A 12,990-nucleotide genomic window follows, 5' to 3' on the forward strand; every position below is an offset into this window, starting at 1 on the left:
TGTTGCTGTCGATATTTGTTGAAGAGTGTTGCTATCGATGATTGTTGATGAGGGCATGCATGGTGTTGCATTGAAAATGTTTAAACAATATGATTTGTTTTTTCACTCCAGTCGAGAGCGCAGTAATATGGTTTTACAGGAATTTTCACATATTCCACTATCGATGGTGGCCACTATCGATGTTTTCCCAGGCCTAGTTTCCAGCGATATGATTAACCTACTCATTTTTTAAAATATACCGTAGTCTTAAATCATATTCCTCGATTTTGTTGTTCTTTTTAATATTACTAACTAGTTAGGAGTCTTCGCGCTATACCTAGAATTTTATCCGATTTATCAAACAGTTCTCCACAAGATTGGCTTGATGACTTTATCTTAGACTGACATGTTCTTATCCTTTTCATATGATATCCATGTAAATACGTATTTGTATCAATAGTGATGGTGGTAGACATGGTCACACGAGAAAATATTCGACTGAAAGAAAATCCTACAAATCGAATATCAGCTGAATTTAAACCCAAATGGAACGAAAATTAAATTTTCTTCTGGCTGCATGTCGGAAGATTTATTCTATACAGAGCCCTTACAACTTACATATACAAATAACCACGGCGCTAGGCACTATTTATGACTATGTTGATTTGAGAGAAACGCTAGGTGGCCCTTGGGACACTTGTTGGCGTAGTGGCCCTTGTGCCCGCACTTGTAGCAGGTGATCTCCTCCAGCGGCGTTGGTATTTTCAGGAAAGGCGGAGGCGGATGACTGAGCGGGCCGTCGTCGTTGCCATCGCCGCCGCCACTGTGGTCCATGGCATTGATATTGTTGCGGTTCTCGAGGCTGCCCGCGTATTGCTTGCAGGAATTGGCCTTGTGGCCGAGCTCGCCGCAGTAGTGGCATGTAGGAAGCTTCTTGTGTAGCTGGTCCTTGCTGAGGTCCGCCAGGGGCGGAAGCTCGAAACGCGGATGCATGTGCTTGCAGTTGGGTCCTTCCGGGCAGAAGCCGGCCAAGTAGTTCATGCAGAGCACGCGCCGCAGATGCTGATGGCGACAGTGGGGTCCGTGGCGACAGAAACCACGCTTGTACCAGGGGCAGTCTTTCACCTTGCTCTGCGGGTCGATGTGAAGGAACGGGCACTCCTTGTTGTGGCAGGCATTGAAGCGGGAGTAGAAGTAGCATTCGGGCATCTTGGTCATGTCGTACTCGTGCAGGAACTCGCACTGGTCCCCCTTCTTGCAAAGGCCGCGCAGCCAGTGTTTGCACACTATGGTGCGGTCGCCACGTATGTGACGGAACGGGCACGCGCTCCCCTTGTCGCACTCCTGGCCGCTTCTTGTGATGAAATTGCAGACGGCCGCAATGGACTTGTCCATGCCATAGAACGGCAGCGGAATTGCGCCCACCTGTTCGATGAGATCCCGCTCCGCCTTGAACTGCAGGCTGTTCACGTTGGCCAAAAGGATGTCCATGACGATGCTGATGCGACACTTACTGCATAAACAAAAAAGTTGCAGTATTTTCTTCGTTTTTTTGCGCGTGTTGTTTTGTTTAGTGTCAGCTAGAGATGTGCATGGCCGGCACGATGAATCGATAGAGCTCTCCTGCCACGAAGCGATATGTACCTCGATTTTCATGTTGTTGTATGCTGTGTTTTTTATCCACTGCAATGAATCAGCTGAGCTATTTAGTCGTCGTTACATAAGATCCATACTATCAAAAAATTAAATTAATTTAGCACTTCATTACATCACACCATCTCTCTCATCCATATCGCAAATCTGTGCCTCATCTCTAGTATCAGTCGATAGCTATCTAGTCTTATCGATCAATTTGTTTACCATTCTTGCAATGTTTACAACGAAGGCATTTGCTTAATAATAGTACAGTAGAGCTGATTGGGTGCGAAAAAGTATGTGAGCCGCGCCCCGCCATCAACCGACCACCGCCTCCCCGCCATGTTGCCCACGTACGAGCGCCTGAACGACCCCAAAAACGTTTTCTTCCGACTGCCCTTTGCTAAATTGGCTCTCGCTGCCCTGAGCCTGCCCCTTGGTGGATTCTTCTTCTGCGTGGTATGGTCGTTGCTCTTCGACTTTGTGCGCTCCACCTACACGCACTGTGACGTGGTCAACTACCTGCCGTCGGTGTCGGCTGCCATAGGAAACTATGAGCCACAGAAGACGATATGGAGGTTGGCCATCTTCCTGCACCTGCCCCTCCGGCTGGCGGTGGCCAAAATGTATCTGGAGTACTACAAGGAGAATATCAGGCGGAGCCGACGGCTGCTCGGCATTCTGGCCTGCTTCCTCAACGTAGTGGAGGATCTTGCCCTGTTCTGCCTGTCCTTCTGGACATCCGCAGACAGCTATGAAACGCACCGCAACGCGTTTGTGGTGTTCATTGCGTGCAGCGAGTGCTACATGCTGATCTCGTACCTCCTCAACAGGAATGCGCGCAAGGTGGTGCTGCTGCCGCACGAGGAGAAGTCCCTGCGCTACAAGCGCAATCTCTTCCTGGTCAATGTGCTGGCCTTTGGGCTCGCCGGCTACTGCTTTGTCCGGCACAATGCACGCTGCGAAGCGGGTGGTGAGTGCGGGTCCCCTAAGGAATTTCAATGTAAAGTAAACCTGTGTCCTTTCCAGTCTACACCTTCTTCGCGCTCTTTGAGTACATTGTTGTACTCACAAACATGGGATTCCACATGACCTCCTACTGGGACTTCTATGCGCTCAACGTTGTCTGCGACGCCAAGCACGGCCTCTACCTAACCCAGTTCTAAATACCGATAGCAATAGCATTAACATTCACGTCCTAACAGCCACTCTCGAGTATTCTGTACATACGCGGTATTAGCTTAAGCTCAAAGTTTACTTAATTTTACCTAAGGAATTTAATTTCGGACATCCGATTACTCTAAGCATAAGCTGGATCATTGCATTGCATTATTATTTATATTAACTTCTTATTGAATTTAGATGGCTTTAAGGCGATGCCTCGGACTGTTCTAATAGACACATAAGCAAACGCATGTCCACATCGGTTGGTTCTATAATTGTATATTTAAGCTTATCCTCTGAGGTTTTTGTTTAGCTCAATTCTATGTCCCTTTGTCTATGTCTATTTGTGTGCTTGTTTACGTTATGAATTTCTCTTCGATTTGTGTTGAACTATTTAACAAAGTTTGCTTTGAAGTTGGTTTTGGCACTTCTCCTATTGGTATTTGGTTTTATTTACTTCAACGGCATGCACTCGATTCCAGAGCTGCCCATTTCCGTGCAGGATGTGCAGCCCAAGAGCCGTATCCGCATACGTGTGGCTCCTTTGCTCGCTGCTGGCCACGCTTCTGTACCGATTGCAGTCATCTTCTACCTCTTTATGGCAATCCTCACAAACTATGAGGGCACCACGTACACCGCGTGCACCAGGCTGAACGTGTTTCCATCTCTGTCGGCAGTGGCCAGATCGCAGCACTCCGGCTGGCAGATAACCTGCTGCACGAACTTGCCTTTTAGTCTGCTCACCAGCTGGTTCTACTCTCGCTACTATCGACGAAGTCTACCGCGCAAGGTGCGCCTCTTTGGCTGCCTGTTGGCTTTGTTAATTGTGCAGACCTCATGCAGCTTTTTCCTGTGGGGCATGTATCCCAACATTGCAGGCGAATCGACGCTTCATAGAGCGGTGGCCATCTCACTGTTTGTCTCTTGCGCCATCCTAATGGCCGGATGCTTTGTGCTTCACAAGTACTATATCTGTGAGGGCAAGGAGTCCCAGCAGCAGCTGGCCTACAGGCTGAAGTGTAAGCTGGTCGTCACCTACTTCACCGCTGTGCCCATCATGTGGTTCTGCTACTTTCTTCACGAGCACTTCTGCTTTCCCTTTGGTGAGTGTGGCCGATGGCTTCATCTTTTAAATCTAATTGGAATCTTTGCAGCCTATTCTGTGTTTGGCCTCTGTGAGTTTGTCAACATTTGCAGCACCTTCCTCTACCTGGCCACCTGCTACTTTGACTTCTACAATGTTCACATCTGCCACGACCAGCGATTGGGCTTCTTCCTCAGCGAATTCTGATTCAGATCTTATTGAATATTGTACAACAAAATAAACACTTAGACTACGTTAGGCTACGTTTCGTAAATGCGCACGAGGTCGTCCAGGCTGATGGGATAGCTCGTCACCGGGCAAGTGCCGTGCTCCTTCATGTGGCTGATGATGCACTTCCAGCAGAAAACATAACCGGAAACGGAACACGCTGTTGGCGTTTGCAGTGGCAGCAAGCAGACGGGGCACTTGCCCTTCTGTGGCAGCGTCTGTTTCACCTCCTCTGGCAGATCTAGCTCTGGCATGGCCTCGGGATTCTGCAGTGAGCCGCCAACCTTGCGGCGCTGATCGTTGGAGTACCACCACTGGATGAACTGCAGGAAGAAGGCCAGCACCTCCAGCATTTTCAGGAATATATAAGTCCACTTGTCCTCCTGGGGCGGCTCACTCGGGTAACGCAGGGTGAGGCGCATGGCACGGAACAGCGGCGAGTGACTGGACGCCTGCTTGATGAGATACGCGAATGTGTGAACCGCCTTGGAGGCGTTATAGGCATGAAACAAATTGATTAAGTACGGTTCCCAGGCGTAGGTGTCTTCGTGTTGGGCGTCGCGGGTCCGCAGCTTACGCTCTATGTACGGCAGGAAGGTCAGCAAAGTGGCGGAGGTGAACTGCTGCGGTCGGGTGAGGAGCTTTCCCGTGCCAGTGGCTGTCCGCTGCAGTCCGTAGAAGCTCTCGCCGAAGGAGGAGGCGCGATTCCGTAGATACAGGTACTGTAGAATCCAGGTCAGCACCGGCGACAGCTCCTCGCGCACTCGAAGGTTGCCCCAGAGTTTAAAGTCCAGGCGCAGGCCAAAGTAATCAAAGATTTTACTAAGTGCCGGGTATATCAGGTTGTCCAGTGTCTCCGCTGCTGATATTTCAAAGAAGGAAGGCACATTCTGCAGATTCTGGCGCACATTAGCGGCTTCTGCCATGATTAGCGGATGTCTACCAGGTGTGGTTTTTAGTGCAACATAAAAGTGGAGTAATAAATAAAATCAAATCAACAGTGACTAAGCAGTGTTGCAAGTCGATAGTCTTTGTGACGCGCTCCTTTACAACACTGACTGCAACTCCAGCGAATTGTTATGTTTATTTTCCGCCGAAATAAATGATTATTATCTGAACTTATACGGAAAGCTGATTCCAACGAGACAATGAAAACCCCTGGGGCTGCGAACACAGACCCTGAGCAGAACAAATCATCGCACAACAAGGTCAGCAAGAAGTCCACAAAGTCGCGCTCCAAGTCCACAAAGTTGGAGGTGGGAGGAAGCAAAACGTCAACTTCTGCCCTGGGATCAGGTGTGGGTGTGGGAGTGGGCAGTCTACCGGCCACGCCCACCCATGTACATATGGTAGCGACGCCCACAACACCGACTTCTAGCCATGCCAACTATAACATGTTCGATGCCTCCTTTGCGGTGGCCGGAGGCGGGCACGGAGTGGCAGGAGTCTCTGCGGCTGAGGCCTCAGGCAACACCAGTCGTATGGTATGTAATTGTGTTGCTCTAGCAAGTCTTTACCCAGCTAACGCTTATATTTACCTTTACCAGAGTCATCACAAAAGTTATGCAGGCTTCGACCCGCGCAGCGTAAAAATCTTCTGGGAGCAGCACGACCAAACGGACGTGGAGTTGTCTCAGGATGTGTGCGCACGGCTCGCCGAGGATGCATCCTATAAAGTGTGGGAGCTAATCAATGTATGTACCCAAACCGTACTGTTGCTTGTTAAATATTGTTGTTCCTGTTGCAGAACGTGAAGATATATTCGCGCCATTCGGGCGGTGTGGTGACCTACGATCTGGTCAATGAGGTGCTCAAAGATGCCGACGTGCCGCCCATGTTAGGTGCCATGGACAGTGACTGGGATCGCATTGACTACGACGGCAGCTACTACTATCATTCGGATAAGATTTTCGAGCTGCGGGACGAGTTCCAGAAGGAGATCAGCCTCAGCCTGCCAGACGACGCGGATTTTCACAGCTTGTGCCCCGTGGAGGACAAGCACACGGAACAGCTGAAGTTGTCTGTCCAGAGTCTGGTCACAGGTTGGTTCTGATGCAGCCGCATGTCGTTCAAGTATTTATAAACTCTGAACTCTCCACAGCTGCTCTCTTTGCCGACAAGAAGACCCAGTCTGCGGCGCTTGCCTTTGCCTTTCAGACGCCTCTCATGGGCTCCATTTATCGTGTCATAGTCAGCAAGATGCTCCAGCTGCTGGCGTTCAAGCAGCAGGATCAACTGAGCCGCCGCTGCTGGCGGCTGCTTCGCGCCTGTAACTACAATTCGCAGGCAAACCAAAACGCCTGTCGCCAGGAATACTTTCACCTGGCCGAGGTTCTCGTCAGCCAGCTGATGGCTCCCTACGAAACCATAAAGGCGCCACCCGTGGCCAGAGACAACACAGTCCAAATGGAGCTTGACGAGCCGCTCAAAATAAAGCCAGAACAGTTCCCAGACCCAGCGATGGATGTGTGCAAGCAGGAGCCTCAGGAGCAGCAGCAAGAACAGGCTGCGTTTGCCAGCGATCCGCCGCAGCAGCAGACTATCTATAAGATCAAATCGGAGGACGACGAGACTAATGAGATGGAGGCGGAGCCGCAGCATCTGTCCACCTACTTTGCCAGTCCCGTGGGCAACGGTTTCGTGGACGAACTTTGCGAAACGATTGGCCAGCTGGCCTCCCAGAGTGGCTACCTGCACGCCGAGTGCCTCTTTCTGATCAAAAGACGCCTGGGAAGATTCTTCGAGGGGCGCGACGTGTGCAGCGAGCGGGGTGCGTTGTCCTTGCGTATCCAACTTTAAATGCTAATTTTTGGATTTCGTTTAGATTTCCAATACATCAGCCGAGCGGTGCGCGGACTGATTGCCCTGGGGGCGTACGCTTTTGGAGAGTTTATTCCCTACGTTTACAAGCTGAATGCGGATGAGATACCGGACAGCCTGTGGCAGGACTTGACGCCGGCTGCCGTCTTCCTAGAGGGCAGAGACGATATATACTTGTACGAGTGGCTGGAGCATGGCTGCGGGGCATCCAAGCTGCAGCCATTTATGGTTCACTATGCACGTAAGTGAATTACTTATCCCTTCCCCCATTCCATGCTTAAACTCATCAATTTGCAGGTGCGTATGAGGAAATGGTGACACGTCGCTATGTGCGGGCCAAGACACCAGTCTACCGGATTGAGGCGACACCTGGCGTACGTCGGCTGGAGTGGAGCACCTTGGCAGCGGCCATGTGCCACGGCGACGATCCCAGCCGGGCCCTCAAGCCCAAGCCCACATTGAGGGAGGCATTCCCCGAACTGCAGCTGCCGAATCTACGGCACAACTGCTCCGGCAGCATTCGCTTCAAGTTTGCGGGCTGCCGCCCCATGCTGCTCAAGGCCAAGGCTATGGCAGTGCCACAGGCAATGGATTCACCATCCACCATCAACGGAGGCAGCGGCAGTGGCAGCAACTCGGACATACTCATAGCCAGACGCAAGCTCTTCAAGCCGCTGACAAATGTGCGACGAGAGGTGCCAACCAGTGGGTACCATTACATTAGGATTTGAATCAGAAGACTCAGATTCTAGCTGTATCTCAGTGTTCTTTGTTTTTGGGGATCTACTTGGAACACCCTTTTTAAATTAGGTCTACAAGAAATCACAAAATAAATATGTATTTATTATCAAGTTAATGGATCATGGATCAGATTTTGAGAAAAGGATCGTGAAAAACACGACCCGTTAAACTCCTGCCCGATCGATTGCTCTTGGCTCATATCGATAGCTGTTTTATCGATAAAAGCACACAGAAGAAGAAGAACGTAATAAAAGACAAATTATTTAGTGTTCCAATTTTATATGACTACGAACGCTGGGTGCAATTCTATACCGACGGAGATGATTTGCAAGGGCGAATATTTAAGAAAAATGCAATGGAAAAAGCTTTTTAGCCGATTGTATGACGGAGTGCAGTTCCCGCAGATTGGTTGTATTCGAAAGGCAAGTAGGCACCATCAGAAGTAGTATTTGGCGTTTAAAAACACATTTTATTCTCAACACAAGAGATAAAACTAAAACTAGAAAGCCTCTTCTTGGGCCTGCGGTGGCACTTCCATGCCCGCTGCCTTAATTTCGGCCATGAATCGTTTCTTGATAATATTCGCAATGTTTGCATTGACATCCGGCAGCAATCCACCGGTGCGTGCTGCATGCTCTATTCTCTGAACAACATCGATCTCGCGGCGGGAGGAGATGAAGTTGGACACCAGCGACTTGTCCGTGTTACCCACTCGACCGATGCGTCCACAGCGATGAATGTAGTCGGAAATGTGCAGGGGGAAGTCAAAGTTGACCACATGACGCGCCCTCGTTGTGTCCAGCCCACGACTGCCCACGTCTGTGGTGGAGAGCACGTCACAGTGTCCGCTTTGGAACTGATCGAAGCGGCCCAGGCGAATCTTCATGAGCATGTCGCCGTTTAGGTTGAGGCAGTTGACGCCACTGTTGTTCAGGAAGATGGCCACAAAGTCGCTGGTGGCGGATTTGTTGCTAAACACAATGATCGGACGCCGCTTGGCCAGATCCTGCTTGACCAGGGTCAGCAGATTGCCCGGCCGATCTGCCTTGGACATGCGCAGGAACTTTTGCGTGACATGCGGCATCAGGTGGTGCAGATGCGGACTCACCACCTCCTGAATGGTGTCCACATCGATGACGCGCTCCAGAATCTCGCGTGTGTTTGTGGGCATTGTGGCCGAGGCCAGGACAAGCTGAGTGCCCACAGTGCGGACATCCTGCTTTTGTACCATGTGGAACTGCAGTGGAAAAGAGAAATTGAATCTACATCCTCGTTAAGGATTAGCGGCGACATACGGGGAATCTCCTAAGGAAGTACGTCAGTTTGTCGGTGAAGCTGTCATCCAGCAGTGTGTCCGCCTCGTCCAGCACCACATGTCGCACCTGCTCCATGCGGTAGATGCCCGTCGTCACCAGCTTGCTGAGCGCGCCCAGTGTCGCCACCAATACGTCGACCTCTTGGAACTCTGGGTTCATCATCAGCTGCTTTGTGCTGCCGCCCAGCAGAGTCTTCACCTTGAGATCCGTACCCTGGCTGAGTTTCTCGGCCACCTGGGCAATCTGTGTGGCCAGCTCGCGGCCCGGCGTCAGTATCAAGGCTCGCGGTGTGTTGAAGCTCCGTTCCGTGATCTCCCGCTGCAGCAGTCTGTCCAGGATGGGCAGCATGTATGTCAGGGTCTTGCCGCAGCCCGTTTCGGCTGCAATCAGTGTGTGGGAGTCGCCGTGGACAATGGGCAAGCCCTTCACCTGAATGCCCGTTAGCATATTGATGCCGAGTTCATTCTGCAGGTTTTCCAGTAGCTTCGGATGGAGCTTCCCGACTTGGCCACTGTCCAGAAAGTCGGTCACGCTCTTCATCTCTTGTTGCAGCTGGTTCCCACTGACGCTGGCATTCAGTATGAAGTGGTCGCCCTTCGACTTGTTGTGCAGCCATCCCTTGGACGCCAGAGCAAGTGTCCCGAATTTGGCGTCCGCACGCTCGTGTTGCGTCAGATTGTACTGCGTTCGACCACATGTGATAAGTGGCTTTGGTTTGTCCCGTTGTTTCGCCACCTTTGGCTTTGTTTTCACTGCTGCGGCTGTGGCAACCGTCGCCAGAGGCCTGGAGGTTTGCACTCGCAGCACCAGAGAAAGATTCAGCATGGTGCGCTCCGTATATTATTCAATTGTTTTCATTTAAACCGGTGCCTGGATGGGTGGTGGAGCAGCTGTTGTGTGTGTGACCGTAAAGTGAAAGTTATAAAATACCAAATAAAGTCATTATAATGTTTTGTTATGAAATAAGATACTTTTTCGTTAATACAAATTAGCCAATTCCATAGGAAACTGATTGCAGGAAGGACTCATAAAACAGCAACAAACTAGTGTACCAATACTTATATTTACTACTGTTTTGCACGATACATCATTGACTACATCGATAAGTGATAACTCTATATTGCCATTTTAATGGATATTTTGTTCCATCCCTAGTCGAAAATTCAGAGAAAAATAATTATTATTTGAAAATTTCGGGAAAAGCATAAATTCTCACTCCGAAAATGTCTGAAAAAGACGCTACGGATGGGGACCCTGGGCAGAAGAGGTCGAAAAACAACGAGAACAATGCTGCTGGTGATGAGGTGGCACAAAAATCGTTGACAATGTCCTTCATGGACTGGAAAAAATGCATGGAAGCCCTGAAGCCAGATACGAATGCGGGAGGAGGACAGCGACGTAAACAATGGTCCCAACTCGACCACAGAAGCTACAACAGCGGCGGGTGCGACGGTAATGGTAACAATCAATGGAACAACCAGGACAGAAATAATATTCCACCGCTCAGCCGCCCGCCACCGCTGCCCTTGCAGCTGATGTCAATGGGTCTGGGCTTTGGAGGTAATTTCAATGCGGGTCCCCCACCCAATATGCCCAACTGCAATATGGGCAACATGGGCATGGGCATGGGAGGACCAGGTCCTGGCTGTGGCCCTGGTCCGGGACCTGGACCTGGAGCGTGCCGCAATAATGGTCATAATAATGGCGGCAACAATCAAGGCCCACTGCAACCGCCTCCATTTTGGGATGACATGATGTCGCCCAATCAGAGACCGCCTCCCATACAGCCACCAATGCCCAAGTGTCCGAGTCTGTGGAATCTTCTGCCCAAGGACAGAGGCCAACGTCAGAATCGCACCAACCAGACGCCCAACAAGAAGTACAAGCTAAACAACGGCAGTAAAAACGTGGCCAAGGATATGTACCTGATGCCTCCTCCGCCGCCGCCACCGCCATCCGATCCGCCAAGCGATGGTGACGCCAGCAGCAACGCCAATGCCACCAAGGACGCGTCCACGGCGAACTGTGGACAGCCAACGAAGAAGAAGCGAGGCGGTGCCTTCATACAAATCAACGGGCAGTGGATACAAAAACCGGAGGCGCCGCTGCCACTCGAAGATTCGCCGCCCGGCACCAAGGAGGATCGCCAGCGGCAGTGGAAGGAGTATCGACAGGCGATGAAGCCGTTCAAGAATCGCGAATTCCACAATTGGAAGAGAACTGTACAGCGGCTGGGCAAGCTGCCGCGCGAAGAACTCGACGAACAGCAGCTGGAGCGACTGCAGAAGGCGGAGGAGTACATTGGCGCCCACAAGGCAATGCTGACCATCAAGCATGCCGAGCGCTGGGTGCAGCAGGACAATCAGAAGAGCGATGATTCGGACAAGACGCAGGTCTATGTGCGTCGCCAGGTCAATCCCAGTTATAGGGACAAGTTAAAGCAGAGGCAAAGTCAGGTCAACAATGGATTCCAGACCGGGCAGCTGGATAGTGAGCCCGCGACGCCTTTCGTAGGCACTGGCAGGGCCATAAAGGGGGGCTTTCCGACGGAAGCCCAGACGCAGGTGCCAACACAGCCCCAGCCACAGCTGCAGGCATATAACTCACAGCATCAGCAGCGGGAAAACAATTACAGCAGCAACACCTTTGGAATGGTATCCAACAGCACGAACACGAGCACGACGAGCAGACCGAACTCCTCGTATTACAGCAACTACAGCAACAGCTTCGTGAAGGTCGACATGCTGCTGCCACCCTAGAGCCGAGACCAGCCAGTGAGCTGGAGCGGGGGCTTCACCTAGTTAACAATTGGCACACATACACCGAGCTGTGGCTGCGACTTCGATACGAGCACAGGTACAGTGGATACGTCGCGAGATCAACCCACAAAAGGCAGAACACAAGACACAAGGTGGGTGGATGGATTACACATGGTTCACTGCACACGACAGCAGCGGTATTTGTATTCAGATAAATGTAACAAATTCTCATCCTAAAACTAATTGCTATTGGTTTTGGTATTGCGGCTTCGCCTTGGCTGGCTCTCGTCCAAGGTTGGAAGGCCCAGCAAGTCGCGACGCTTGCGTTTGCCCCTCAGGATGGCCTCCTTGAAGAGATTGCAGTAGAGCTCAACGGCTGCAGGGGAATCATCGTTGCCGGGCACCGGATAGGTGATCAAATTGGGATTGCAATTGGTGTCCACAATGCCGACTGTGGGTATGGCCATCTTGGCAGAATCCCTTACCGCCGTGTGCTGGGACATCACATTGTTTTGGGTGTTCAGGAAAATGCAGAGATCGGGCAGTCGAGTAACTGCATCGAACTGCACATTGGCATTGGTGAAGATGCCGCCACGCCAGAAGCGCGTGTGTGAGAACTCGCCGGCCTCCATGGCCTTCTGCTCCACCAAATGGGCATTGAGGGCGTTGCGATTGAAGAACAATATGATGCCATCCCGAAAGGCTATGTGGGCCACAAAGTTAAGGGCATCCCGCAAATGCACGGCCGTCTTGTCCAGGTCGAAGATCAAGTGCCCCAGGCGACTGCCATACAGATACGGACGCATGCGCTCGTCCAGGGAGCCTTCTTTGTGGCCATAGTGCACGCGTGCATTGAACAGGTCTCGCACGGTGAACAGATTGTGCACCTGGAAGTAGTCCGGATGCTTCAGAATCCGCTGCTCTATCACGGCTATGTCTTCGGGTTCGGCCTCTGTCGATACTGTGGTGGTAACTGACGGTGCAGCCTCTGCTTGTGTGCTCTGAAGCCTTTGGGGCAGGCCGCATAGCTGGCTAAAGCGTGGCACTACGTACCAGAATCATTTAAAAATAGTTTTCACCATAGTTTTCATTAATTACTTACAATTATTAAGTGTTTTTCTCAACATTTTGACGCGGCTCGTGTTTTCATAACCAATCTTCTTCTTGCCTTTTAGCGAGTCCCACAGAACAGATGTTGTGCAGTGTTGTGTAGCGTCCTTAGAGAACCAGCATTATTACGCAGATAAATAGAAATAACAGGAAG

At 51.0% G+C, this 12,990-nt stretch overlaps 8 protein-coding genes across 9 annotated transcripts; 4 read left to right on the top strand and 4 right to left on the bottom strand.

Moving 5' to 3' along the window:
• Positions 1 to 541: 541 nt before the first annotated feature.
• Positions 542 to 1,578, bottom strand: LOC117582454 (cleavage and polyadenylation specificity factor subunit 4). Its single transcript, XM_034270179.1, has one exon. It carries the CDS (start codon positions 1,468 to 1,470, stop codon positions 625 to 627), a length of 846 nt encoding a protein of 281 aa, XP_034126070.1. The 5' UTR covers positions 1,471 to 1,578; the 3' UTR covers positions 542 to 624.
• A 230-nt stretch (positions 1,579 to 1,808) lies between these two features.
• On the top strand, positions 1,809 to 2,933 carry LOC117582461 (post-GPI attachment to proteins factor 2). Its single transcript, XM_034270187.1, has 2 exons — positions 1,809 to 2,587; positions 2,644 to 2,933. Exons 1-2 carry the CDS (start codon positions 1,957 to 1,959, stop codon positions 2,778 to 2,780), a joined length of 768 nt encoding a protein of 255 aa, XP_034126078.1. The 5' UTR covers positions 1,809 to 1,956; the 3' UTR covers positions 2,781 to 2,933.
• A 152-nt stretch (positions 2,934 to 3,085) lies between these two features.
• Positions 3,086 to 4,120, top strand: LOC117582460 (post-GPI attachment to proteins factor 2). The gene is made up of 2 exons (XM_034270186.1): positions 3,086 to 3,881; positions 3,933 to 4,120. The coding sequence occupies exons 1-2, from the start codon at positions 3,245 to 3,247 to the stop codon at positions 4,067 to 4,069; spliced, it is 774 nt and encodes a 257-aa protein (XP_034126077.1). The 5' UTR covers positions 3,086 to 3,244; the 3' UTR covers positions 4,070 to 4,120.
• Positions 4,043 to 5,083, bottom strand: LOC117582458 (peroxisome assembly protein 12). Its single transcript, XM_034270184.1, has one exon. The coding sequence runs from the start codon at positions 5,014 to 5,016 to the stop codon at positions 4,123 to 4,125; it is 894 nt and encodes a 297-aa protein (XP_034126075.1). The 5' UTR covers positions 5,017 to 5,083; the 3' UTR covers positions 4,043 to 4,122.
• A 52-nt stretch (positions 5,084 to 5,135) lies between these two features.
• LOC117582445 lies at positions 5,136 to 7,766 on the top strand. Its single transcript, XM_034270160.1, has 6 exons — positions 5,136 to 5,574; positions 5,638 to 5,784; positions 5,838 to 6,132; positions 6,192 to 6,860; positions 6,915 to 7,151; positions 7,208 to 7,766. Exons 1-6 carry the CDS (start codon positions 5,239 to 5,241, stop codon positions 7,639 to 7,641), a joined length of 2,118 nt encoding a protein of 705 aa, XP_034126051.1. The 5' UTR covers positions 5,136 to 5,238; the 3' UTR covers positions 7,642 to 7,766.
• A 369-nt stretch (positions 7,767 to 8,135) lies between these two features.
• On the bottom strand, positions 8,136 to 9,865 carry LOC117582449 (probable ATP-dependent RNA helicase DDX28). Its single transcript, XM_034270172.1, has 2 exons — positions 8,947 to 9,865; positions 8,136 to 8,888 (listed from the first exon to the last, which is right to left on the bottom strand). The coding sequence occupies exons 1-2, from the start codon at positions 9,790 to 9,792 to the stop codon at positions 8,151 to 8,153; spliced, it is 1,584 nt and encodes a 527-aa protein (XP_034126063.1). The 5' UTR covers positions 9,793 to 9,865; the 3' UTR covers positions 8,136 to 8,150.
• Positions 9,866 to 10,100: 235 nt separating this feature from the next.
• On the top strand, positions 10,101 to 11,969 carry LOC117582450 (transcription activator BRG1). 2 transcript variants are annotated; one of them, XM_034270174.1, is made up of 2 exons: positions 10,101 to 10,592; positions 10,629 to 11,969. In XM_034270174.1, exons 1-2 carry the CDS (start codon positions 10,191 to 10,193, stop codon positions 11,724 to 11,726), a joined length of 1,500 nt encoding a protein of 499 aa, XP_034126065.1. In that variant the 5' UTR covers positions 10,101 to 10,190; the 3' UTR covers positions 11,727 to 11,969. The 2 variants fall into 2 exon arrangements, with proteins under 2 accessions (XP_034126065.1, XP_034126064.1); XM_034270173.1 differs by having other exon boundaries at positions 10,101 to 11,969.
• Positions 11,888 to 12,939, bottom strand: LOC117582459 (28S ribosomal protein S2, mitochondrial). Its single transcript, XM_034270185.1, has 2 exons — positions 12,829 to 12,939; positions 11,888 to 12,771 (listed from the first exon to the last, which is right to left on the bottom strand). The coding sequence occupies exons 1-2, from the start codon at positions 12,851 to 12,853 to the stop codon at positions 11,966 to 11,968; spliced, it is 831 nt and encodes a 276-aa protein (XP_034126076.1). The 5' UTR covers positions 12,854 to 12,939; the 3' UTR covers positions 11,888 to 11,965.
• Between the last annotated feature and the right edge of the window lie 51 nt (positions 12,940 to 12,990).

This window comes from Drosophila guanche, unplaced genomic scaffold, assembly GCF_900245975.1.
Source record: "Drosophila guanche unplaced genomic scaffold, DGUA_6, whole genome shotgun sequence".
In the NCBI taxonomy this organism is placed as follows: Eukaryota; Metazoa; Arthropoda; class Insecta; order Diptera; family Drosophilidae; genus Drosophila; species Drosophila guanche.

Bases quoted from the DNA above. Each gene is read 5' to 3' on its own strand.
- LOC117582454 (XM_034270179.1), bottom strand. From the start codon at position 1,470: ATGGACATCCTTTTGGCCAACGTGAACAGCCTGCAGTTCAAGGCGGAG.
- LOC117582461 (XM_034270187.1), top strand. From the start codon at position 1,957: ATGTTGCCCACGTACGAGCGCCTGAACGACCCCAAAAACGTTTTCTTC. The intron at 2,588-2,643 runs GTGAGTGCGGGT...TGTCCTTTCCAG, and splicing joins TGCACGCTGCGAAGCGGGTG to TCTACACCTTCTTCGCGCTC.
- LOC117582460 (XM_034270186.1), top strand. From the start codon at position 3,245: ATGCACTCGATTCCAGAGCTGCCCATTTCCGTGCAGGATGTGCAGCCC. The intron at 3,882-3,932 runs GTGAGTGTGGCC...GAATCTTTGCAG, and splicing joins GCACTTCTGCTTTCCCTTTG to CCTATTCTGTGTTTGGCCTC.
- LOC117582458 (XM_034270184.1), bottom strand. From the start codon at position 5,016: ATGGCAGAAGCCGCTAATGTGCGCCAGAATCTGCAGAATGTGCCTTCC.
- LOC117582445 (XM_034270160.1), top strand. From the start codon at position 5,239: ATGAAAACCCCTGGGGCTGCGAACACAGACCCTGAGCAGAACAAATCA. The intron at 6,861-6,914 runs GTGCGTTGTCCT...GATTTCGTTTAG, and splicing joins CGACGTGTGCAGCGAGCGGG to ATTTCCAATACATCAGCCGA. The intron at 7,152-7,207 runs GTAAGTGAATTA...ATCAATTTGCAG, and splicing joins ATTTATGGTTCACTATGCAC to GTGCGTATGAGGAAATGGTG.
- LOC117582449 (XM_034270172.1), bottom strand. From the start codon at position 9,792: ATGCTGAATCTTTCTCTGGTGCTGCGAGTGCAAACCTCCAGGCCTCTG. The intron at 8,889-8,946 runs GTATGTCGCCGC...TTTCCACTGCAG, and splicing joins ACTTCCTTAGGAGATTCCCC to TTCCACATGGTACAAAAGCA.
- LOC117582450 (XM_034270173.1), top strand. From the start codon at position 10,191: ATGTCTGAAAAAGACGCTACGGATGGGGACCCTGGGCAGAAGAGGTCG.
- LOC117582459 (XM_034270185.1), bottom strand. From the start codon at position 12,853: ATGTTGAGAAAAACACTTAATAATT. The intron at 12,772-12,828 runs GTAAGTAATTAA...TCTGGTACGTAG, and splicing joins GAGAAAAACACTTAATAATT to TGCCACGCTTTAGCCAGCTA.